At 42.9% G+C, this 26,461-nt stretch overlaps 1 protein-coding gene across 7 annotated transcripts in view; it reads left to right on the top strand.

Moving 5' to 3' along the window:
* Positions 1-26,461, top strand: part of WWOX (WW domain containing oxidoreductase) — a 1,347,942-nt gene that overhangs the window by 351,248 nt on the left and 970,233 nt on the right. For all 7 annotated transcript variants that reach the window (XR_011024636.1, XM_068259546.1, XM_068259545.1 and 4 more), the window contains exon 7: positions 9,410-9,498. Coding sequence is in view for 6 of the 7 variants with exons in the window: in XM_068259546.1 (XP_068115647.1) it covers positions 9,410-9,498 (89 nt within the window). In the remaining variant the exon portion in view is untranslated. The remainder of the gene's footprint in view (positions 1-9,409; positions 9,499-26,461) is intronic.

The following is a 26,461-nucleotide window of genomic DNA, read 5'->3' as shown; positions in this document are numbered from 1 at the left end:
TTCTTCATAATTGGTCCAATGGTAGCTGTCCTAGACTTCAGGACTTCGTCAATAATGGTACAGTTAAGCCTCTACCGGATCTTAATGCAATGAGAGATGAGTGCCAACTATCTCAATGGCAATATTTCCAGCTTCGTCACTTTACACAAACAATCTCCAGCAAAGTTAACTGGGCCACACCATTGTCTCCCTTTGAAAGACTAATATGTAGTAAAGGACCACATAAACACTTAATCTCTCAACTCTACCAGATCCTCCTTACAAGCCCACTACCTAACAAAACGAGATTTCAGGAGGAATGGGAAAGAGACCTGGATACACAGTTTACTAATGACCAGTGGCAAAAACTCCTCTCCCTTAATCACAGGGGTTCCATAAGTGTCAACATACAGGAACTAGGCTACAAGCTCCTAACCAGATGGTATAGGACACCTAAACTATTACACAGAATTTTCCCTTCAGTGTCCGACGGGTGCTGGAGATGCAATCACTCAGAGGGATCTCTTATGCATATCTTTTGGGAATGCCCAAAGATTCAGAACTACTGGGCCCAGATTCACCAATTAATAAAAGATATAACTTGGGACAAGGTTCCCTTCACACCAGCCTCACTCCTTCTCCATGATACCACAGACTCGAACAAAAGCTACAAAAAGTCTCTAGTAATTCACCTAATCAGTGCTGCTAGAGCTCTTATTCCGGTTCATTGGAAAAAAACAGATACACCTACAATCAGAGAATGGATTGGTAGGGTGGGAGCTGTGGAGTCAATGGAGAGAATCATAGCCTGTGCAACAGACAAAATGGAAAGGTTTAATTACACTTGGGCTCTCTGGAACGAATTCCAAGTATCAGAAAAATATAAGCTTCTCATGGGTCATTGATCTTTGCTCACAAATCTGCTCCTCCTACATCTCTCTAACTCAAACATTCTATTCCCCTACATTGTACCCCTAGTGGTAGATTCTACCCCTTTCGATATCTACTGCATAGGGTCTTTCTCTCCTTCTCTCCCCCTAGACACCCAGAGCTGAATAACTGCAAGATATGACTAGGGTATAATATACTGTTCTCCAAAGCTCTGTCTATTCATAGTATGCTTTTGTTCCTCCGTGTATTTGCAGGTGGTCCATTATAAATACATAGGAGACAATCCTGGGCATCTATGGCTACTCTTAAACTTTATTACAATAGCATGTCCTAAACTTTGGTGCCCAAAGATGTCTGTATAAGCTTGTACCTGTAAACAACAGCTTGTTTTCGTTCTCTTGTTCTTAATCTGCCATTTGGATCTATTTGCTAACGCTTATAGATGATTGTTAATATTCAGAATATATTTAGGTTATACCTTTAAATAAACGTTAATTGAAAAAAAAAAGATTTAATGGAACCCATGGCAAGGTAGTAGCTTTGGCTCTCCTTTATGGCCTTTTGTAATCTGATCTTAGAGAAGATGCCAGCATGGGCCCCTTGATACCCACTATGCACCAGTCACCTGCCTAGATTGCCTTGTGGATGATTCTGCTCTGTGCAGATGTCCACGTCTTTGAAACTCCTCGGACAAGTATTTCTGAAGGCTGCATTGGCAGTGCGGAGGACCTAGAAGAATGAGTAGATTCCACTGGGGATGACGTTGGAATGACAGAATAAAGCGAAGGCTGAGAAGGTTCTATGGTATCCAAGGTTACACACACACACACTCGCGCACTCTTTTTTTTTTTTTTTTCCACTTCAGGTTTGCTTTAAGGCTCCATAGGCATCTGTTCCCATAATCTGAAAATACTTCTAAAATAGAAACTGTTGTGTAAGGACGAGTCAATTTCATCTAAAACAATTTAATAAGAATCAAATAACAAAAAGTGCAGCAATACTCATTTTCTTGTCACTATCATCATCATCATGATTTTTTTTTTAATCACTTTATCCATTATATTTTGAAACTTTGGTTTCACTTTAATTAGCAAGAAAGGATAGTAACGATGTGAACTATTAAAGATTTAACCAGAATTAAGGGAAAGGACCTGATGAATTAATTAATCTCCACAGAATTACAGAAACAAAATAATAAAGCTTATGGGGCTTATCAGAGAAAACATAAGTAAATATTAACACTGAGCCTGCTTTCTTGCAGAAACCCTATACAACCACTACATAAAGTAAAAAGACCTTATAAAATTCCAAGAGTTAAATAGTACCATTTAAAATTGTCTCTTCAAGTGGTATGAAACTGAGCATTTCCTCTTTGCTCTAAAAGATTATTTACAGCACAAAATCTACTACCAGAAAAAAATTGTAGCAGAACAGCATTCAAACAGGTAAATACAGCACTTTGCTCTTCAGTGGAAAGCTCCTTGCTTCAGTGGAAAACTTCTGGTCACATCTGAAAGATAACATTATCATTTGTTTACATTCCTTTGTCCAATACATTTTGTGAACATTAAAGGGAGCTTGAGGTGGGCTCATGAAAGAGCACGGTGGTGGGGGAACACAGAGGCATGTCATGAGGCAGAGAACATGCCCGTGTGTCCCATCTGCCCCCCCTCTTTAACCACTTCAGCCTACAGTGTCGGAAATCGTATGCATCCGAGCAACATTCACCTCCCATTAATTCGCCAATAACTTTATAGCTACTTATCACAAATAATTGATCTATATCTTGTTTTTTCCGCCACTAATTAGGCTTTTTTTGGGTAGTACATTTTGCTAAGAATTATTTTTTTTCTAAATCCATTTTAACAGGAAGATTAAGAAAGAAATGGAAAAAAAATCATTATTTCTCAGTTTTTGGCTATATAGTTTAAAATTAATACATGCTACCGTAATTAAAACTCATGTATTTTATTTGCCCATTTGTCCCGGTTATTACACCATTTAAATTATGTCCCTATCACAATTTATGGCAGCAATATTTTATTTAGAAAATAAGGTGCATTTTTTCAATTTGCATCCATCACTATTAACAAGCTTAACATTTTTAAAAATATAGTTAAGATACTCTCTTGACATGTATATATAAAAAGTTCAGACCCTTAGGTAACTATTTATGTTGTTTTTTATAGTATTTTTTTTTATTAAAAAATGTATTTGGGTAAAAAATTTGTGGGTGTAGTTTACTATTTGGCCACAAGATGACCACAGTCAAAGTCGTTTTTTCTGCGGGGGACTTAGGTTGGTGAATGGGAATTTTATTCCCATTCACTGATCGGGGGGACGGGGGGGACGCTGGTAACGGCAGGCAGCGGCAGCAGCACAGTCTATCTGGACGGATATATCCGTTCAGATAGACTGAAGTGGTTAAATAAGTGCGAACTGAGCTTCACTGACCTGAGAAACAGAACATACAGCAGCTATGCAATAAAATGCAGTGGCCGCTTTCATGCAATCTTGATTTTATTTATTTTTGATGAGCAGATAAACTGTACTTTGGGAATTTTTAATTTGTAGAGACAGACATTGGCCTCCATTCACTTAGCGGATCTCCTGTCTTTAATAACGTTTCTGAGTTGTTTCTAGTGTTATCACCATGGTGATAAAGCATATAGTATTCACTAAACAATTTACCTCAGACAAACCTAAAGTTAAGGTTTCAGTCTTTAAGTTAAGGAGTGATTTCTAACGTTAATGTTTCAATCCTTTAAAATAACTGCAGTATTCTAAAGTTAAAGGGGCACTACAGCGAAAAACTGTAGAATTTAAAATATGTGCAAACATATACAAATAAGATGTACATTTTTTTCCAGAGTAAAATGACCCATACATTACTTTTCTCCTATGTTGCTGTCGTTTACAGTAGATTCTAGAAATCTCACAGAAGTGACAGGTTTTAGACTAGTCCATCTCTTTATAGGGGATTCTCGGGGATATATTTATTTTCAAAAGCTCTGAAAAGCAAGACAGTCCTATGGTCCAAAGTTCTGGGCATGGATTGTGGACCTGTATATCAATTCACTGGTTAGGGGATTGCTTTATCCAATCAATTTCTCATTTTTTTTTACAAATGTGCCTGGAAAAGATCTTAAATAGTTCAGATCTGCTTATTTCTTCTGTATAAAGTGGCATCATAGTATGTGTTTTTCATGGCATTGTAATCATCTTGTCTTTTACCTTAATAGTTTATCATGAATGCCTCCAATCCCCAGGTAAGGCCATTCATTGCATAACTGCTTAGGCCTCCACTAGCTTGCAAGGACCCCATTCCCTCCCATCTAATCCCCCAGCTTTCCTCCTCCCTTAATCCCGCTCTAACAACTCTATTCAATCTTTCTATCTCCACTGGCACTTTTCCTTCCTTATTCAAACAAGCTATTATCACACGACTTATCGAAAAACCCTCTCTTGATCCAGCTTCTCTATCCAATTACCGGCCTGTCTTGCTCCTCCCCTTTGCTTCTAAACTGCTGGAACCTCACGTCCATTCAGAATTGTCTGCCTTTCTCTCTACCAACTCCTTACTTGACCCCTTTCAATCTGTATTCCGCATACACCATTCCACCGAAACTGTCCTCACGAAAGTTGCTAATAACCTACTGGTAGCTAAATCCAAAGCCCAGTTCTCCATTCTAATACTCCTTGACCTTTCCTCTGCCTTTGACACGGTTGATCATGCTCTGCTTCTGCAGACACTATCATCTTTAGGAATCAAGGGACAAGCCCATTCCTGGATCTCCTCTTATCTCTCTGGACGCTCTTACACTGTGTCCTTCTCTAACACCAATTCCTCCCTACGCCCACTGTCTGTTGGTGTTCCTCAAGGCTCTGTTCTTGGGCCACTTCTTTTCTCAGTCTACACTCATGGCCTGGGACAACTAATTAACTATTTTGGCTTCCAGTATCACCTCTATGCAGATGACACCCAAATCTATCTCTCAGCTCCTGATCTGTCATCACTACTATCTAGAGTCCCTGACTGTCTACGTGCAATTTCTGCATTTATGTCCTCCCACTTCCTCAAACTCTACATGAGCAAAACAGAAATTGTGATTTTTCCACCATCGCTTTCTACACCCCCACCAATTGCAACCATAACGGTAGACAACACGCCAATAACTTCAACCACTAAGGCCCGCTGCTTGGGGGTTATACTCGACTCAGAGCTCTCCTTTAAACCTCACATTGCCTCATTAACCACCACCTGCTATTTCCAGCTCAAAAATATATTCCGTATCCGTCCCTTCCTCACACAAGAGGCCACCAAGATGCTTGTACATGCCTTAATCATCTCCCACCTAGACTACTGCAACACTCTACTCTGTGTGCTACCACAAAAAAGGCTAGCACCTCTCCAATCCCTTCTAAATTCAGCGGCCTGCCTCATTCACCTCTCCACACGCTCTTCCGATGCAGCCCCGCTATGCCGTTCTCTCCACTGGTTACCTATTACCCAGAGGACCCAGTTCAAACTCCTGACTCTAACATACAAAGCCCTTCATGAGTTGTGCCCTCCATACATCTCATCACTAATCTCAAGATATTGTCCCTCCCGCAACCTCCGCTCCTCCCAAGAAATTCTCCTGGCCTCTAAGCTGATCACCTCCTCTCATGCTCGCATCCAGGACTTTACACGAGCATCATCTCTTATCTGGAACTCTCTTCCACAGCCTGTACGTCATGCTCCAAACCTGGGCATCTTCAAACGCACTCTTAAAACACACCTTTTCAGACAAGCTTATAACATTCTATAGCCCTTATTTACTTATTTGACACAATGTAATCAGAGGCAAAGGGTCCCTGCCTCATCCATCTTTCACCCCCTTACCTAATGTGTCCCCCACTACCCACTAGATTGTAAGCTCGCAAGGGCAGGGTCCTCCTCCTAATGTTTACTGTTTTTGTCACAATATTTGTGCTGCTTGGAACTCTGTTTTACAATTTGTTAGTATATCTATGTTCCCCTTGTCGTCTTATTGTGCTTTGTAAAGCGCTGCGGAATATGTTGGCGCTATATAAATAAAAAATAATAATAATAATAAATATGCATAATTGGGAAGAGAAGAACTTCTTTTCAGTTATCTTATGTTTGTGTTCAGTATTTTTTCCGGTAAATTGTCCATTTGCCCCTTAAAGAAAACCTGTAACGACAAAAAGTTCCCCTGGTGGATACTCACCTCGGGGGGAAGCCTCCGGATCCTATCGAGGCTTCCCCCGTCCTCCTGTGTCCCACGGTGGTCTCGCTCTGGCCCTCCGAACAGCGGGGATGTAAATATGTACCTTTCCGGCTCCAGCACAGGTGCAGTATCGGCTCTCCGCTTGGAGATAGGCGGAGATAGCTGATCGCTGTCGGCCCGCTCTACTGCGCAGACGCAAGGCGCCTGCGCAGTAGAGCGGACCCAACGAAGATCAGCTATTTTCGCCTATCTCCGTGCTGAGAGCCGCAATAGCGCCCCCGCTGGAGCCTTGTCAGGTTTGCTATATTTAGCAAGCGTGGGTTGCAGGAGACTTCGGGGGAGCCAGCGCTGCATTGCCTGCAGCTACAGCGGAGGGGGAAGCCTCATTGGGACCCTGAGGTGAGTACCCCCCAGGGGAACTTTTTTTTTTGTTACAGAGTCTATTTAAGCCTTTGGCTTGTTACTGTCCATGTTAATAAATCTAAGGCCTCTTCTGCACCTTCATGTTCTTCAAATAGGTAGTGGGGTTATTAGTAAAATGGTAGTGGGGTTATTAGTAAAATGGTAGTGGGGTTATTAGTAAAATGGGGCTGGTGAGGGGAGTGAGTGAAATAAAAAAATAAGTTGGTAGACAGAAAGGTAAGCAAAGCGTAAGTTTTTCACCACAATCCTTGTCAAGAGTGTCACAATTGTTTTAATCCTCTTAACCTTTGTAAAGTTTTCATGAAATAGCCCTCCTTAACCGCTGATTCCTCCATCACTTGCATGGAAATAAACTGACACAGACTCCCTGCTCCTGTGTCTGAAAAAGGAACTGTAACCAAAGATTGAACTTCATCCCGATTGGTAGCTGATACACCTTTTTCCATGAGAATGTGTTATCTTTTCTCTTACAGATCATCAGTGGGTTCTGTATGGCTGATATTGTGGTAAAACCCCTCCCACAGTGTGATGTCCGGACCTAGGTCCTGACAGTTTCGGTCTGGGAGCCTTGTTGCATTGTGGAAAATATCCCTTATTTCCAACTACCAAGCAACCAGTATCTCCCTCTGTGCATATGTATAGCATATGTATTTAAAACAACAACAACCTTTTATCCTATTATATTGTTATTGGGTGGGGTTATACATAATAGCAGTTGGTGCTGTCTAGTTTTTTTCTTGTCTGCCAGTAGTAAAGATAATGACCTGCAGGCTGATAGTGAATCAAATTTGAACAAATTCCATGGCAAATGGCAATCATTTCATGATCTTTCTCCTATTTTTTAACTTCTCACTTTGCTATGGATTGGTTTATTTTTCCCCCTTTTCACTTAAGTTCCTCGGTAAGATGACAAGTAACCATACAAAAATGATTGCACAATCTTATCAAATCTATTTAGTATAAAGCCCCATGTACACGGAGCGAGGTTTCCACGATGTGCCTTTATCAATCGAGCCGCTGATGCGGCTCGATTGATAAGATCCGACAGGTCGGATCTCGCCACCGCCGATTCCCTGCTCGTTCCCCACGAGGGGACAATGGCAGGGAATCGAGTGGAAGATAAGCGGCGCCGAGCGGGGGATCGAATCTGACGCGCGGGCGAGCGGGGACGCGGAAGAGGCGATCCGGCGGCTAATGGAGCAGTCGGATCGCCTCGTGTAGACGGGGTTTAAGGGCCAATAGATTGAGAAAAAATATAAACAGGCTGTGTAGATTAGCTGTCAAGCTAGAAAGTGGCAAGATGTAAAATCAAGATTGCATGATTAGTGGCCGGCTTCAGAGAATCCCCTATATTAGGTGAATAACATCAAATATAGCTGTAGGGATTCCTATCACATGTTGGTAGGACTATTCTCCATGTTAAACTCCCTATTCAATCTAGTTAAAAATCAATATGGCTATGGCTGGGTTGGCAACATAGTTCAGAGCATAAATGAGAGAGTGTGTGTGTCAATTTGTCTGCTACTTATGGGGACTGCTGCAATTGTAATCCTCAATAGCAGTTGCCTATCCAGCTGCATTATGGGAGACACCCTAGTATTGGGCCTCCAGAGGGAACTTATGATTGGCTGCCTTGTTTTAAAGCGAGCTAAACCACTGATTGGCTGAGTAATTGCAGCTTAGCTGGTAATGAGATGGAAAATCAGATGCTTTCTTCTCTTCTAAAGGTCCATCACTAGGTTTTGATAGTTAAAATAAAAACAAAACAAAAGCACCATTATGATATGGTTGTGATCATTGCTTTAACAACAGACCTTAAAATAATGTCTGCTGAAATTCTACCACAAATCGGGCAGCACGGTGGCGTATTGGTTAGCACTTTCGCCTTGCAGCGCTGGGTTCCCCGGACTCCTCGGTTCGAAATCCCAGCCAGGTCAACATCAGTTAGGAGTCTGTATGTTCTCCCCGTATCTGCATGGGTTTCCTCCGGATACTCGGGTTTCCTTTCACATCCCAAAAACATAAAGATAAGTTAATTGACTTCTCCTAAAGTGGCCCTAGACCAGGCATGGGCAAACTTGTAGTTTCTTAACAGCTGGAGGGCCAAGTCCCACAATGCATTTGCCTTTATGAGTCATGACTGTGGCTGTAAGACTCCTGCAATGCATTGTGGGACTTGCAGTTCCTTAACAGCTGGAGGGCCAAGTTTACCTGCCCTAGACTACGATACATGCACTACACGATACATTATTAGACATATGACTATGGTCGGGATTACATTGTGAGCCCCTCTGAGGGACAGTTAGCGACAAGACAATATATACTCTGTACAGCACTTCGTAATATGTCGGCACTATATAACTACTAATATAAATAAATAAAATAATACATCAATCACTGTTCGGATTGTTAGAGCTGAACCAGATAACTGATATTTGGGATGCATTTGACCCAAATCTGAACAGCCACACACTCCTGTGAACAGAAGTACATATTTTGGCTCACCGCCTTCTTAGTTGTCACATCTACTGGGACCGCGATTACTGCGTGACAACAAATAGTTAATTTGTTCTTCCGCCACATGATGGATTGTGTAACGTCATCCACTGAAGGATACTTGGCACTGTCTGTTTCTAATTCATGGCCTTTAATAAACTTGTTAGACACCTATGCTCTGTGTTTAGCCGATCTGTGCTGCTACCATGCTACCTCTGGCAGTGATGGCTCTTCTCTCATCCATTCCAGTGATTTACTTCCAGTGTGGGCATTTTACATTACGCAAGTGAACTCGGATATATTCCACAATGCATTAAGTGTAATGTGATATCTCGGTCCAAGTTTACAGTTATTTATCATAGACACTCTTTTTTTTCTTCTTGCAGCACAAAGCGAAGATTGAAGTTCTAAGCTTGGACCTGGCCTCTCTCCACAGTGTGCAAAGCTTTGCTGATGCCTTTCGGAACAAAAACCTGTAAGTTCATATCCTAATTGTCCCTGCTGTTTTTATGCAGGGATCCCCCCCCCCCCCCCCCCCCAAACCTAAAGACATGACCAACATTTAACATCCAGTACTGAGATTTCATTTCTTGCCAGGAGCTTCAGAGTTGCAGGACCACTATTGTGAAAAAATTGTTAATTTAAAATCTATACAAATGAAATGCACATTCTCCAAGATTAAAATGTACTATGAATTATGTAAGAATATCTGTGGCTCTTGCAGTGTAAAAACCTCATTCATTCAGAGCCAGTGGTTCAGCAGAAGACTATGCAGAGTTCTCCCTTAAGACATGCTACTGAAACATTTTTTTTTTGTTTTAAAGTCCGGGAGGCGCCAGAACACATTCCAGGACTTTCACAGCATGCAGGGGGACAACAGTTTCCATGAAATAGCAGGGAACAGGTCACCCCAGAATCCCAAGTATAAACTGACTGGCATATGCAGTGGATGGGATGTCAATCATAGAAGCCAATATAAAGCTCATAACGTAGTTGACACCTATGACCCACCCACATACCACCTACAGTGGGATGTGACTAACACTTGTTAAGCTGGAGAGTTTTCTGTTTATAAGATGTATCTATAGGTTTATAGTTATCTTACTTGTGCTCACTTATGCTTACAGATGCTTACTTAGGAGCTTAGGTGCTTACTTATGATGACTACTAGGCTAGCCCTTTTTTTAGGCTAGGTCCACACTTGTCTGCTTGCAGATTAGATCCGTTTAAAACGGATCCGTTTGAAAAAAAAATTCTCCCCGTTTTCCGTAAAACGGCATTTTTGCAGCATACGTTTTCAGTCCGTGGAAACATATGCACAGCCCTGCCTGTGGATGGGGAGTGGGCCGCCATGCTGAAAGGGGTAGCAGCCATGATAGGGGGTGCAGCAGGTGATGTGGAGGGGGGTTCCTCCGTCCTCGCTCCCCCTCCAGCTATTTGCAAATGTTGTTAATGTAATGTATGCAGCGAGCGGTGGAAACTTACCTTCCTTCCTTGCGTTCCACCGCTTGCCGCTTGAGTGGGGATGAGGCACCCAAGAGAGGGGGGACCCCGCTTCCCTCCCCTCATCCTGGCTGCTACCCTCTCCAGCATGGCAGCCCCATCCCCACCCACTGACAGGGCTGGGACACAGAAAAACGGATCTGTTTCTGTGCCCAAAGATGCCTGTGTAGAGAGAGATGCATTTTTGCATTGATTTTCACTACCCCTCCATGTATACGGGGTCCGTGAAAATCCTGCAAATCCGGGCCGCCCATTCAGTTTTTCAAATCTGATCCCCCGGAACGCACACGAATCCCTTTTGAAAGTGAGTCAAGACTGCTGCTATTTTTAACATTAGTATCAGTGGCTCCGGTTTTGGTCCTGCCCCCAAAACAGAGCCACGGATACGTTTTTTAAACAAGTTTGAACCTACTCTTATTCAAGATATACAATCCTATTACTATTTCCTGATTTGCTGTAACCAAGATTACTTCTGAATGAATAACTTGCATCACTGATTGATGCAAATTAATTCCTAACTACTCTGAGCTTCTCACGGTTTGTGCAGATCTGCTGAAAGCTGTAGGAACTTTCAGCTGATAGACAACGTTTGATCATTGGTGCCAAAATACATTTACAAGAAGGCTTGAACAAAAATTACAAATTACATTTCACCTGTGTTGCTGTCGCTTACAGCTTTCTTACAAATTTTTTCTCTATTTAGGACTGAGCAATTTCAGTAGGTGGTTTTGAAAATGAAGAAAACTTTGAGAATCCCCCATGAGGAGATGAACTAGAACAAAATGTATCAGATTTTTACTGCTTATTGTATGGGACCACAACATAGGAGAAAAACTATTTATGGTTCATTTTAATATGAGTGAAATGTACATTTTATACTTGTGTACACCTTAAAGAGAACCCGAGGCGGGTATTTGAAATCTTAAGAGACCACGGAGGCATGTCCTGTGCATAATGACATGCCTCTGGGTCTCGCTATTGCCACCTCTAGTCCCCCCCCCCCCCGGGGTCTCCTGTGCCCCCCTGTAAAGAGCGCCCGGCTAGCAACAGTCTCCTTGTCGCTAGCAGTCTATTTACCTTCTGTATGTCATTCAGTGCACGCTCCCCCGCCTCTGTCCCCACCGATGCACGCCTCCTGTGAGCTTCCTCCAATGGGAAGCTAAGCCGTGACCCAGGAAGTACCTCCAAGCTCTAGAGGTATGTGGGGTTTACAGAAAAACAGTTTCTTTGATAGTTGTTCTTTAATTTCAATTTCACCATTTTTGCGATAGTGGTCCTTTAACTCAATTAGGGCATTTTCCCAAAGATGCGAAGTTCAGCTGCCGATATTCTGGGCAGATTGTATAATCCTGTTGGTGTGTAATGAAACTGAATAGCAACGTTTGTAAACACCTATGTCAGCTTTTGGCACACACTGCTTTTACTCAACTGCAGAAAAAGCTACATGTAGCATCTAGAGGGCAGCTGCCACCTGCCTGAGATGTCCATACAGGGGATGTACTCCCATGCCTAACATCTGCAGGTAACCGCAAGTGCTCGGGGGATCTACAGGAACAGCTGACAGGCAGTGGACACAATGACTGCTAGCTACCCGTGTGAAAGAGTCCTTCAAAAATTCTTAAATGGACAAGCTGATCAGTGAGACTGTAGGTTCACATTTCTCTACTTCAAATATCTCCGTGTTCAACTCTAACATCAGAAGTAGGAATATATATCTTTGTACATTAAAAAATGTGAGTGCTTCCTATTACAACAGCTGGGGTAAACAAAATGAAAACACCCAGACAATCCAAGAGGTATCCAAGGGTCACTTGAGTCCATTTTATATATGCAGTACACAGGCTATATCAGCCACAACATTAAATCACTGACTAGTTAAATGAACATCTTTCACATACAATGTTTGGCAAGAAATTGGATATTAGTCAGAAAGTGAACTGTCCATACTTGAAATGGAAAATGTAAGAATCTGAGCAAATTTGACGATTGCCAAATTGAGATGGGTCTAGATCAAAAATGGCAAATGTTGGGGGTGGGGGGTCGGGGGGGGGGGAGGTTCCTTGTACCCTGTGGGTAGTACCTACCGAAGGTGGGCCATGGAAGGAAAGCCATGAACTAGTGATGGGTCATTGGTGACCAAGGCTTATTGATGTACACAGGGAGTGAAGGCTAGTCAATCTGGAATCATAGCACACATAACTGAAAAAACCCACTCCACTGGGCATGAGAAATGCCAGAACACACAGTGCATTATAGCCTCCTATGTATGGGGCTGGACAGCCACAGTCCACTCAGAATGCCTATGATGACCTCTGCTGATCACCAAAAGCACCTTCAATTGATTTATGCAACGTTGGACAAAGGTGGCCTGGTCTTTATTATAATGTTTCTCCAGTACATGCCACAGAAGCTAAATCAGATTTAAATCATGGAAACTTAGAGACCAAATTAAAGAAGTCTGTTCACCACCTCACAGCTAACAGGACATAGTGGATCTTCTGCTAAACTCTTGGGGGTAGATAACTCCGGGTTTCAGTTCTTGTGGAGTCCATACTTAGTCTATGGTTAGACTGGCAATATAAGACAGTTGTGTTTAATGTTTTGAATGATCAGTGCAAATTTATTAGTACACTCTATTGTTCCAATGTAATTATTATTGTGCACTTAGTGTTGACATCTTCCACAGCATTCTCAGTCTACACAGTCGTGTCACCAACTGTCCCTCAGAGGAATTAATAATATAATTAATTTCATAGCCCTAGTGAACTATAGTCTAAGGCTAAGTTGGGGAGAAGTATTTAACTGAGTCACGAACATCCAATCTTAAAGATGTCCGCGGCTATTTTGTTGCGAGGGGAGGGGAGGAGGGAGTGGTTTTACAGACCGCTAATGATTTACAAGTGGAGGGTGATTTACTGCCACTGAGACCTACCAATCTGAGAGGTGAGGGGGTTTCCACATTATATAAGTAGTACTCTTTAGGCTAGCTACACACAAGAAATTGATAAGAAAAATTGATGCGAGAATGGCTAGCATTAGAGTTTCAAGAGGATAAGCAACTACTCATACACATCTCAGACTTTTGTTGTTGGTTTGTTGATTTAATAACTGGGTTTAGTACAAGAAATTTTTTTTTCAGAATGAAAATCCTATCAAACTAAAATTTGCTTAGAGCTGCTTGTTTAATTTTGAATGATACATGTTCAAAATTTAAGAAAGGCTTCCATTTGCTGTGGAGCTTAAACCCTTTAGTAGCCGATTTACTTAGAGGTTTGCAAGTGCTCCAGCCCAATTTATTTTAACAGATTTTTTATTTAATTATTTTTTGTTACATTTCTTTGCTGCTAATTAGTATTGTTGTAATGTATATTTGTGGTCACTTGTCACTAGGGGGCAGTGTAAGACAGTAAGAGGACTTCTGCTTTCAGTTTCTATATCCTCTGCTAGCAGAGAGACATCAAAGCATTCCAAGAATTTACAACACGTCGAGTTCTGCTAGCTGAGGTCAAAAGCAGTGCATTATCTCAAGAAAGATGATTTCTTTGAAGCTGCTAATAAGTTAAAAATAATAGTGTTAGGATAGTGCACGTACTTTTAGGAGTGGAGACTTTGATATGAGGGCATAGCCCTTGTAGCTGACAGTCTGAGAGCTCTAAAGATGAAACAGAATACCCAGACAGCCTGGGGCAGGAGTGCTTGGTTAGGAGTGTAGCCGGGTCAAATACCAAATTGGGTAGTCACCCAAGCCAGGATCAACGCCAATGCAGGAACAGAATACAACGGAAGAATGCAGTAATAGGATATACGTCAGAATGACAACTGGCTGAAACTAAATGCAGACAAAACTGAAGTCCTTCTGATCGGAGGGCAGTGCATGACAACAAAACAACTGAACTTGCAGTCTTCACCACTGGGAATAGGAGGCTTGGATCTGCGCAGCTCTGATCATGTGCGTAGCCTGGGAGTTCTAATTGATGGGGATTTAAACTTCAGAACTCACATCTCTGCTGTGGTGAAATCATCCTATTTTCACCTTAAAGGGAACCTTAACTGAACGGGGGGTAAAGAGTTTTAATTACCTGGGGCTAGTACCAGCCCCCTGCAGCAGTCTTGTGCCCTCGGAGCCGCTCTGGAATCCTCTGGTCCCCCGCTGTCACTTAGTTTCATTTTTGACGACGCACCAGTCGGCCGGCCGCCATGCGTATTATTGGACGCATTCCCTACTGCAATTAGCGATGTTGCGGACCGCAACGCGTACAAAGATGCACGTTGCCACATATGTATGTGTGCGGAATGCGGCATCGCATATTTTTGTGCGCTTTGCGATCCGCAACAGCGCTAATTGCAGTAGGGAATGCGTCCAATAATACGCATGGCGGCCAGCCGACTGGTGAGTCGTCAAAAACGAAACTAAGTAAAACTAAGTAACTCTTTACTCCGTTCAGGTAATGTTCCCTTTAAGAACATCACAAAATTCAAGCACCTCATCCCCCCAGAAGATCTACCAACTTTAGTTCATGCCTTCGTTACCTCCCGACTGGACTACTGCAATGCTCTCTACACTGGCCTTTTAAGAAAGGACTTGTACCGCCTACAGATGATACAGAACACTGCTGCCAGACTGCTAACCAACCAACCCAATCATTGCCACATAACGCCAGTCCTGCACTCCCTTCACTGGCTACCTATAGAATGGAGGGTCCTATTCAAGATCGGCCTACTGACATTTAAATCCCTGAATAATCTGGGCCCTGGATACATGAAAGAAATGTTGCAGCTGCGTAGCAATCCCCGCATTCTCAGATCCACAGGTTCTAATAATCTAGTCATACCCAGAGTCCACTTGGAAACTTTTGGTCCCAGAGCCTTCTGTCATGCTGCCCCTACGTTTTGGAACTCCTTACCTAAACAGATCAGGACAGCTCCATCCCTAGACGTGTTTAAATCTAGACTGAAAACCCACCTGTTCAGTTTGGCATTTGCAGAAATATAACTTTTGTTGTGTGAATACTTCATCCTACTAATTACTGAATCTGAGAGAGCCTAAGCGCTTTGAGTCCTATTGGAGAAAAGCGCTATAGAAATGTTATTATATTGTATTGTATACCACCACTAGCTGCAAGACTACAGCAAGTCCTGTTGGGCTTTATAGACCATTTGGCACATACAGTAATTGTGAACACGCACAGGGGCTGCTATGCACGCAAGCTGCGCGCCATGCTCACAAAGCACTTTGACTCCACCCACCACCACACACTGCCGGCGCACACACAAACACACGACTACATTCCTGCAACCGCACGTGAGCCCCTACATGGTCACCCATTTGTGCCAGCTGTCCAGCCTGTGATGGTAAGTGATGCTGACAGATACCAGGTGGAGCTAGAAAGATACATTTATTTGTAATGTTTAATAATTGTGAATTTAAAAAATAATCACAAATTTAAAGAAAAATCATAAAGCCCTAACATATTACGCAGCGCTGTAGAATAAATAGGGGGCATTTTGTAAATGGGGCATGTTGTATGTTTCTAATGAAAAAAGTGCTCACCACAATAGATCTATGCTTTACCACCGCATGCTGTAAAGGAATAACTCCAGATCCCTTACATAAAGCCGTCAGCTACAAGAAGCAGCATGTATTTTTGTGTCGTTTTATGCTGCACTGTATCTAGCGCCATTCTCACGCCTTGTAATAACAGTTTTTGTTTTCTTGGCTCCGTGATTCCCAATCTCCCCCTCTCCTCTACTTGGGAGCTTTTACCTGACAATCCATCTGTCAATAAACACTACATTGTCTTTGTTTCGGTTTTAATTCTTGCCCTCTGATATTGGAGAACGGCCAGACCACACACAGGCAATGCACACACTGACTCGCACAGGGAGCTTACAGCACTCCAGCCTGCTTCTGTGAAAGAGTACATTGGCTCTGTACAAATGGGAAGTGCTTTTCTAGGACAATGTGATCTCATAGACTGAATAATATAGGTAAGGACCAGTGGCGTAGCTTAGGTGCTTTGGGACCCAGTGCAAGTTTTGCATTGGGCCCCCCTAAGCACTCTATACATAACAAGTGATATGTTGCACAGAACCTGCCAAAGACAAGCAGAGGAAAGGGACAGTTAGTGATTAGTTTCTCTAAATCTACAGTGGTGACACCAGCAGCAAGATGGCAGCTTCCATGCAAGCAGGAAAAAAAATGGGTAATAATGGAAAAATACTGTGGTAACCAACAGCCCATATGGTCCTTCCCCACTTGTGAAAGCGATCAGAGTGGAGTCCTTCACCACTCGGATTGCCTTTTCAGCAACACACAGTTATGTGATCTGCAGGGACATCAAAAGTACATAGACTGCACTGTGTGATATTTCCAACCATGTGTTGCGATTTAGCACAAGAATCACATAGCAACACAAGTGCAGTGTGTTGCTACGGCCATCTGCACTGCACACACAGATGAAGTGGAGGAGGGGCCTAAATGTCACACTTTCACTATGGCTTTAAATCCTGTGGTACAATGCCACAGTTGCCATACAGGTCTCATCCATTATAGAGACTTCTGGAGGAGTACAGTGAACATTTTAGACTGGTTGGTGTACCCATACATAATACAATCTGGATTGTATGTACAATCTGTAAAATAATGATATCAATTTTGCACTGGAAAGCAAGGTAATTTTGCTGCCATCTCTCTCCAGATTGAGGAGGTGGAGAGACCTCAAACTAGCTATTCCTAAATGGAAGAAAATAGTTAATTGCAACCTAACTAGCCAAATCAACAATTTATATAAATATTGTAAACAAGGATACAGAGGGGCCAGTAGTATAAAACTAGATACAATCTTTAAAAATAAGGGGGGCTGTTGGTGGAACTATCCCGTCAACACAAAACACAAGATAATGTCTAATTATCAACATAAATAAAGTTTATTTACATACTCCGATTCCATTGCAACGCGTTTCGCGGGCTCAGCCCACCTCAAAAGGTTATATACACGAGTATAACACTTGTATTCAGCAGTCAACTTAGCGCCATTATCTTGTGTTTTGTGTTGAGGGGATAGTTCCACCAACAGCCCCCCACATTTTTAAAGATTTTATCTAGTTTTATACTACTGGCGCCTCTGTATCCTTGTTTACAATTTGAGTCCACCCCTGGTGGAGGGGATTTGGCCCCTTTTTCTTTTGTCTACAGAGAGCGACTTCTTAATCCTGAGTGGGGACAGGTTTAATCTCCCCACCTGCTTCTATAGTGGTTACCTGGATGGTAACCCTTGTTAGAACCTGCTTCTATAGCACCTTGCTTCGACACCAGTAACTTCTTACAGTTACGTCTCACAGACTATTGAGATCACTTGACTCTCCACACAGCAAGCAGGAGATAGACTTCCTCAGGCTTCTTCAAGGTTTACGTTATTTATTCAAGTAACAGAAATACAGATAGATACAGTTTATCATCTCCTGGCAAAGCAGACTTCCATGTTGCGTTACAGCTGCTTGAGTACCTTCCTGCTGAAGATACCCAGGTCTTCTTGTATCTACTCTGTTACATCTAGACTACCTATGTACAGCAGACATTATATCAGATTACAGAAAGGAAGCACCTACTTAGAGGTCCCAGTCAGCCTTGCGAGCTATTGCGAAAGTAGCAGAATGAGCTCCCATAGCTCCCTCCGCCTTTAATACTGACTAGGAAAGAGTTAAATATGACATCATCTTCGCCACCCCCTAGATCAGACTATTGGTGGACCCACTCGTGGTGTCATCATACACACCTACTTGATTAATAATCAATGAGGCTCCTGACCTATATGCAGGAATGTGGATATTTACATAACATGGCTTATGTTTATTGTTCTAGTGGCGGTACATGCCCAGGTCAGGGAGACCTGCGGCCTTGTACTAGAACAGCTTCTTGGTATGTTCTAGTTCTGCTGACAGAACTGCAGATTTTCTCTCTCAGAGAAAATCCCCTTAAAGGGCCGATCTGCACTCCAAGCCTTTTTGACTAACTCAGTCCAAATAACTGAGGCCTACTTAAATTATAACAATCCCCCCTAAAAAGGCTTGATCCGCAGATCCCCACTTCTGAACCTAACCGTACCTGGTTTCTTTCCTTTGTTTCACTTTTCGATGTTCGTGCTCACACAACTTCTCTGCTCTAGGCGGTTACCCCTGGAAAAGAGAGAGCAAGACCTCTTGGTCTTCCTGTAACCAGGCTCTCTGGGGAGGCCCTACTTCTAAATCCCTCTATACCACAAGCTCAGCATTTGCTTTACTTACGTATCACTCACAAACTTGCATGACCACAGAAAAGTGAAACTCGTTTGTTTGTTACTCAATGGAGCAGTGCCAGGTGCCTTCTAAAAGAGCGCCTTTATACAATCAACTCCATCACCGGTACTACTAAACCTATACCCGTAACCCTGTATATCCCTTAATTTGAAAATATCGGTTCAGGAGATTGTTTATGAGGCACCAATCTCTGGACCAGATTAATTTGTTTTACGTAATTTTAACACGCAACCTCACCTGGATAATGATGCCTAACGTTGTCATCCCCATCCAGACGACCAGTGGGTGTAGAAAGAACTTTGGAACTGCAGAGGCCCAGTCCGAGTGTCCCTGGAACATCACCGGAACCTTTGTCCACCAGGTCAGACTGGCACTCACCTGCTCATTTTTGTGTTCTACCTCGTTAAGATCACCTGTATCATGGTGAAATCTTACCTCTAACTTAGTGTACTGTTTGTTTAACCTTTGTAACAAAATGTGGTCGTCTTGGATCAAACCCTGTTCCCCATCGTCCCATGTCATGTTCTCTTTCAGGATGGGAACTACCCGTGAAACTTTGCACTTTAGAGTTCTCTTAACAATTTGAGAAATAACGTCATCAAACCTGGATGACTGGATCCATATGGGATCTCCGCTCCCACAATATGTTCCCCTTGGAAAATCTCCCTTATCGGAACAATTATGAGAATATACCTTGAATGTATCATTAGACCTTATGTTAAAAAACCAAACCTTTCCTTCAGCCACCGGAACTATCGGTTGGGCTTCAGGGTGGATCTTTTGAACGGTATCCTCGCATTCGGCGTTCTTGAGCCTGCAGGCTTCTTCACTAAATTTGACTTGCCCCAGCCAACGCAGGTACTTCTGCAAGAATTGCCCGCATGAGGACAACTCTACTTGCTTCACCTCCCCGTCTAGCACCAAAAAAGGTTGACCTCTCAGGTCCTGGTGTGAGACACGGGTTGAGGTGGGAACTAAGGAAGTGGCGGTGCCTAAAGGAATGTTGCACCGTTTCCCTTTGCTCACCCAAACATCTCGAAGCTGCCATGCAAAAGATCCTTCTCCAGAAAAATCGCTATACCTCCCCTTGTCCAATCTCAGTTGGACAGGATCTTTAAGCATCTCCCTGACAAAATATGCCCCCAACTGTCCTGATTGGACCTCTTCCCCCCTTACGTCCTGAGGCACAATATGTACCTGAGGTCGGGAAGACAGTACTCTCTGCAATCTTTCAATTAAGAGTACCTCTTCACTTACCCACCTAGCATGAGGATAAGCAGGTGCATATGGACTGTGTAATATCGTCCCCTGTTGTGACCCGTGTAGTGTGGATGGGGTTCCCTGTGTTGGCTTTCCCTCCCCCGGGACCGCTCTCCCCACCCTCTTTGTCACCTGGAAATGTGGCTTGATCTCGATTTTTACCTCTTGTTTCGAGAACCACAAACCCTCGGCTTTCCAGCCTTTACGTGTGTATAGTTGTTTCAGAGGCACTCTCTGTTGGTAGTTCCAGAGTGTGATGTTGTCCCCCCCGTCTCTCCGGCAGGAGAATTGACGCCTCCTACTCGTTCCTCTCCAATCTGGAACCATCTCACTCTGCATAACCAAGACAAGGTACCCCTGAATCACACACTCCACCTTTTGCACGTACCCATTGTACTGCAATGTACCTTTTAACAAACCTTTGGATCGGTGCATCGATTCTAGGAGTGTGGTACTCAATAGCAGATTTATACTGCCAATTAATTCCCACTGCACGCACACCTGACCCTTCAGACCTTTCACCCACATTGTGCCCTGAAATTTGTTTTCTCCTGGCACAAGTGCTCTTTTCCTCCGTCCCTGCATGGTCCATCTGTGCCAAGCGGAGGGAGGTGTGAAAGGATTAGTACCTTTGTCACCCAACATTAACATGCTTGGGCCTTGCATTCTCATTAACCCCTTATTATACATGAGAATGTCCTCTCTTCGTTCTCCTAGGACAGAATGGCAACCTAGGATCACCATCAGCACGGTACTCTTCATTATAAAAGCACCACCTTGGGAAAGAAAAACATTAGCAATTGGCACTATGCTTTGCTCAGTCAGTTTTTTTAGACGTTTTCCGATCTCAGGAATCTCGTGTTTGAGTCTTTTTCCAATTTCAGGAATCTCGTGTTTTAGTCTCTTTCCAATTTCAGGAATCTCGTGTTTCTCCAAACTTAGATTGGCATCTGGAACCTTTCGCTTATCCGACTGACATCTCCATCTTTGCTGCCAGCACTGCAGCTGTCTCAATTCCATATTGCCCAACTCCTGAAATCAAAATACAAATAAATCAATTCTTATTAATGATTTGGGATTCGCCCTGCGGCTTGTACTCTGTACACTTTAAATTGATCAATATATATCGTAATTGATCTCGTTGCTTTATGGTTCTCATGAACTCTGTTTACCCTTTTTGGTAGATTGGAGTTAAACTTCACCCCCCTACCTCAGTACTATCCTCAGTACTTACCTGTTTAAAATATGCTCCCGCGGACTTCACCTCTGGAAGCTCTCACCTCATTGCAGCTCACTCCACATCCCCCCTTATCTGTCCATGCGCGGCCGTCGCATGCACAGATTACGGATGCCACACCTGTTGCTGCTTTGCAGGTGAGCCTGCAATGCTCTTACTAATTTTCGCATGAACTCATGTAGAACTTCATCGCGATACCAGCTCTGCTAGAAATTCTGTGTGTTGTACCCTCTGATCAATGTTTGCCGTGCCACTATCTAAACTGCAAAACTACCCAGGGTGCAGGGCTAAGCATACCAGCGTCACATGCCTGTATGCAGATCCCTGAATGCCCACGTGGCAGGTAGTCACCTGGCAAACACCGTACTGGTACACTGTCACTCTGCACATGGCAATTCTTTCATTTGTATAATTGCCCCATGAACTGCTGTCAGTTCTTGTTCTTTGTGCTACAATTGATAGGAGCTGGAAAAAAAACATATTTGACCAATCAGTGGACGAAAAAAAAAAAACGCACAAAAAAACAGCCCCAGCCCAGCATAGACCTCTTAGTCAAGCTCTGGCCCTGTCCACAACAAAAAACGGAAAAAAACTGACTTGTGAGTATCACTCTTATGCTGGATACACACGTTGCGTTTTGCCGCGCGATTCGCGGGATCTATTCCATCGATTCGATTATTTCCAACATGTTCGATCGTGTTTCGATGGATACAGCCATCGATTTTGCATATTAAGTATGCAAAATCGACGGCTGTATCCATCGAAACACGAACGAACATGTTGGAAATAATCAAATCGATGGAATCGATCTTGCGAATCGCGTGGCAAAACGCAAAGTGTGTATCCAGCATAACAGTCCACTTTTTCATTTTTAATTCTTCTGTACATACTGCACCATATCGGGCTCTCGGTATCTCCCTACCCAACTTATATAAATAAGTGCGGTAATGTGTCTTCTCGAGGACATAGAGTTCTAGCATAGATCAAAATATTCAGGTAACAAGGGCAGACCTGGAACAATTACATTGTTAGTTTTATTATAAAAACTAAACACAACAATCTACATTGGCGCTGGTAAATATATCTGGCAGCTGAACAAATTGGTGGGATAGAATAAGTAAGCGATGAGAAACGAGGTAGAATTAAATTGAGTGTTGCTGTTTCTTGGGCTTTCTGTTCTTCCCTAGGTGTACATGGCTTAAAATTGTGATTTCCTTGATTGGTCGTGGTCTCAAGTTTACTTGTGGCTATGACATCTGACAGTGACGTTTTGTAGGGATTAGCTAGTCACTGGCAGAGTCGCAAGTTTTTACAACATGTAGCAGCAAGGAAGCTTGAGTGCCATAGTCCTTAGTTTATGTACATTTAAAATGGCTGCTGTGGTATGGTTTTACTAATATTCCACTACTCGATTCTGATAGTAAAAAATTGGGGCATAGGAGTGTGGCGAGCAAGAGAAGCATGACAAGCAGTAAGGTAGTAGATTGAGTATGATGAGCAGGAGGGCCATAGCATGAGTGTGACCAGCAGGAGGGGCATAGGATGACCATGATCAGGATAGGCATAGGTTGAGTATGACTAGCAGGAAGGGCATGGGATGAGTATGATCAGGAGGGGCATAGGACGAGTATGAACCGCAGGAAATGCATAGGATGAATATTACAAGCAGGCAGGCAATGGGATGAGTGTTATCAGCAAAAGAGACACAGGAATAATATGACCAGCTGGAAGAGTACACAAAAATGTATGTTGAGCAGGAAGGGCAAAGGATGAATAAGACGAGCAGGAATGGCATTGGATGAGTATGATGAGCAGGAGGGACATAGGCTGAGTATGACCTACAGGAAGGGCATGGGATGAATATGGTAAGCAGGAAGGGAATGGGATGGGTGTTACCACAGCAGGAAGGGGATAAGGTTGTATAATGAGCAGAAGGGGCACAAGTAGAGTATGATGAGCAGGAGGAGAACAGGAAGAGTTTGAAAAGGAGGAGGGGTGCAGGAAGAGTGTGATGAGCTGGAGTGGGCATGGGAAGAGTGTGATGAGCAGCAGGGGGGCATGGGAAGTTTGTGATGAGCAGGAGTGGGGCACAGGAAGATTGTGGTGAGCAGAAGGGGGCATGGGAAGAGTGTAATAAGCATGAGGGGGGCACAGGAAGATTGTGATGAGCAGGAGGGAGCATGGGAAGAGTGATGAGCAGGAGGAGACACAGGAATACTGCAATGAGCTGGAGGGGAGCACAGGAAGAGTGTGGTGAGCAGGAGTGTGCACAAGAAGAATGTGACAATCCGGCAAAGAGTTTGACGAGTGAGAGGGGTCAGGGAAGAGTCTGATGAGCAGGATAGTTCCTGCAACAAGTGTGGCCAGCAGGAAAAGTAAGACCAGCAGGAAAGGGAGGGATAAGCAAGAAGAGGATGGGATAGGTGTGATGAGCAAGAGGGGCCATATGAGGAATATGACCAGCAGAAGAGGCATAGGATGACAGTAAGATAGGGATAAGAATATGGGATAAATATGACAGGGGAAAAAAACAATGGGAAAAGAAAATAAATTGGTTGCAACTTCATTGTAACTTGACTGGTTGAGTTGAACATCAGGGTTTTTTATTATTCAGCAAAGTTTGTCAGAATCTATAAATATATGGAGTCCTCTGGAACTTCTGTGTTTGTGTTCAGAGAAACAGCAGCAGACACAATCTTCTCCCTCTGTGGTGGATGTTAAACCCCTCTGACTGTACATTATGGCCACAATGAACTGTTGCACTGGGTATTTGTTTTGGATCCCATTTATGGTACTCCCGAATGCCTACAGCAATGTATTTGTGTTTCTTATAAATGCTCCGCAGCCACAATGTCCATATATTTGTAAACTTACGCATATTATCCCTCTGGAAGAGGCCACACTCCTTGTAGCATGAGTTTTTATGTGTTCTTTGTATAGAATAGACATCCGGACCCAATCCACCAGAAGCCTCATTTGTTTAATAACTTGCTTCTGTAGACATTAACATGAATGAATTCCATTTGTGGTTGCTTGATCAGACATGTACACAAAGGAACTGTACCTCCTAAATGAAGCTGCCTGCTAAAATCTCACAAAACTGACACTGTCTAGGTTATTACCTTCCATTAAAACTATGGTAAAATGATCCGTGATTTCTGAGTTACAGGTTGCTAGATGCTAGAGCCAGCTGAGTTTCTCTATTGGACAGTGAAACAACTTATTGTATTAAATTACCAGTAAAGATGTGAAAATGGTCAGGTTGCGTTAGAAGTAGATGCCCTGTTATTCTTTTTATATATTTTTTTGAAGTAATATATCGTGTTCCTCCATACCCCATTAAAGCAATACTGAAACGAGCCGAAATGGATGTCAAATACTCCCCTATGATGGGGAAGGCACCAGATCCCATGGAACCTTCCCTCCACCCCTCCACCGCCGGGCCCAGGAGAATTTTGTTGACCAGCCTGTGAAAGTACTTTTATTATTATTTAGTACTTATATAGAGCTCTGACATATTACGCAGCGCTGTACAGAGTATATTGTCTTCTCACTAACTGTCCCTCAGGGGGGCTCACAATGTAATCCCTACCATAGTCATGTCTATGTATGTATTGTGTAGTTGATGTATCGTAGTCTAGGGCCGATTTAGGGGGAAGCCAATTAACTTATCTGTATGTTTTCCGGGATGTAAGTGGAAACCAGAGTGCCCAGAGGAAAACCACACAGACACGGGGAGAACATACAAACTCTTTGCAGATGTTGACCTGGCTGGGATTCGAACCAGGGACCCAGCACTGCAAGGTGAGAGCACTAACCACTACACCACCATGCTGCCAACATATTAGCGTCCTTTTGAACTTACAAAGACAAGTGGGTCTGAATTGCGTATGCGCAAGTCTGGTCTTAAGCATGTGCAGCACAAATGTAATAATAAAGGAGCAATGGGGAAATAGGATGAGGCGTATCAGGAATGAGTCCAACCCCATTTTTTTTTATGTAGAAATACACAAAGGCATAATATACTCAATATATTAGTATTACAAGTATAAATTACAGTATAACGAATGCCAAGGTGCAACACAAACTGAACGCTTAAAAATGATAAACCTGCCAACACATAGGACATTACATACCAAGCATTGAGTGTGATATGTGCAAGATAATGCACTCAGTCAGGGACTAGACTTGCAGTTGGCTATGAATAATGAATATGTTTGAGGCATATAGGCAAACCCTCCATAACAAGACATCCAGTTGTTCTACTTCTAAATCTGTATTGTGGATTCAGCAGTGGCATGTGCCCTTCTTCGGAAGCACTCGGCGATATGCGAGTCCTTCTGAAGCTTGCCGAAGAGTCCCGAATATGTTTAAATTCAATAAGAGGCACCAGTGGAATGGAGAGATGACAATGAAGGTTCTATGGGATCCAGAACCACTCCGTAGATAAGTATCTAACTTATCTTTTTCAGTATTGCATTAATGGGGTGGGAAGGAACCCTGATACATGTCTTCAGAAATATTTATAAAAAGAAAAGTAGGCCATCTACTTCAAGCTCAATCTGACCATTATTACATCTCTACTGGTATTTAATGCAATAGGTTGTCTCACTGTCCAATATGGTCAGGAAAAGCTGTTTCGTAGGAGATTGGTTGGGACAAAGTAGGGGGTTAGGCAGCAGGGGAGAGTATTATGAGAGCGGTGGTCCTTAGCTTTGTACAGCATCAAACAAGAACGAGAAGGATAGATCTACTTGAAGATTCAGTGAGAGTGTGTGGTAAATAATGTATATCAGGTAGTTATCAAACATTTACTACATCTATTACATATAATCTCAACATAATTATAAAAGTGCTCATTAACAATATAGGTTTAGAGAAGGATCGGCCTTCCAATCTAATAATTGTAAGTGGAAGGAATCAACTGGAGGGAATTGATTAGGCCCATAAATGGAAAAAGCATATTTAACCTGATCTTTTAAAAATGGATGGATGATAGATCATTTGCTGTCAATTGGCACCATCAAAAGAAACCAATCTGATCAATCAGAAGTTGGATCGTTCGCAAAAATGGTATCATTACTGAGCACCTTAACCACTTGCCGACCGCACGCTTATACCGTGCGTCGGCAAAGTGGCAGCT

Source organism: Hyperolius riggenbachi, chromosome 11 (genome assembly GCF_040937935.1).
Source record: "Hyperolius riggenbachi isolate aHypRig1 chromosome 11, aHypRig1.pri, whole genome shotgun sequence".
NCBI lineage: Eukaryota > Metazoa > Chordata > Amphibia > Anura > Hyperoliidae > Hyperolius > Hyperolius riggenbachi.
The sequence above is the reverse complement of the archived record's forward strand: the minus strand, read 5'-3'. Positions and strand labels throughout refer to the sequence as shown.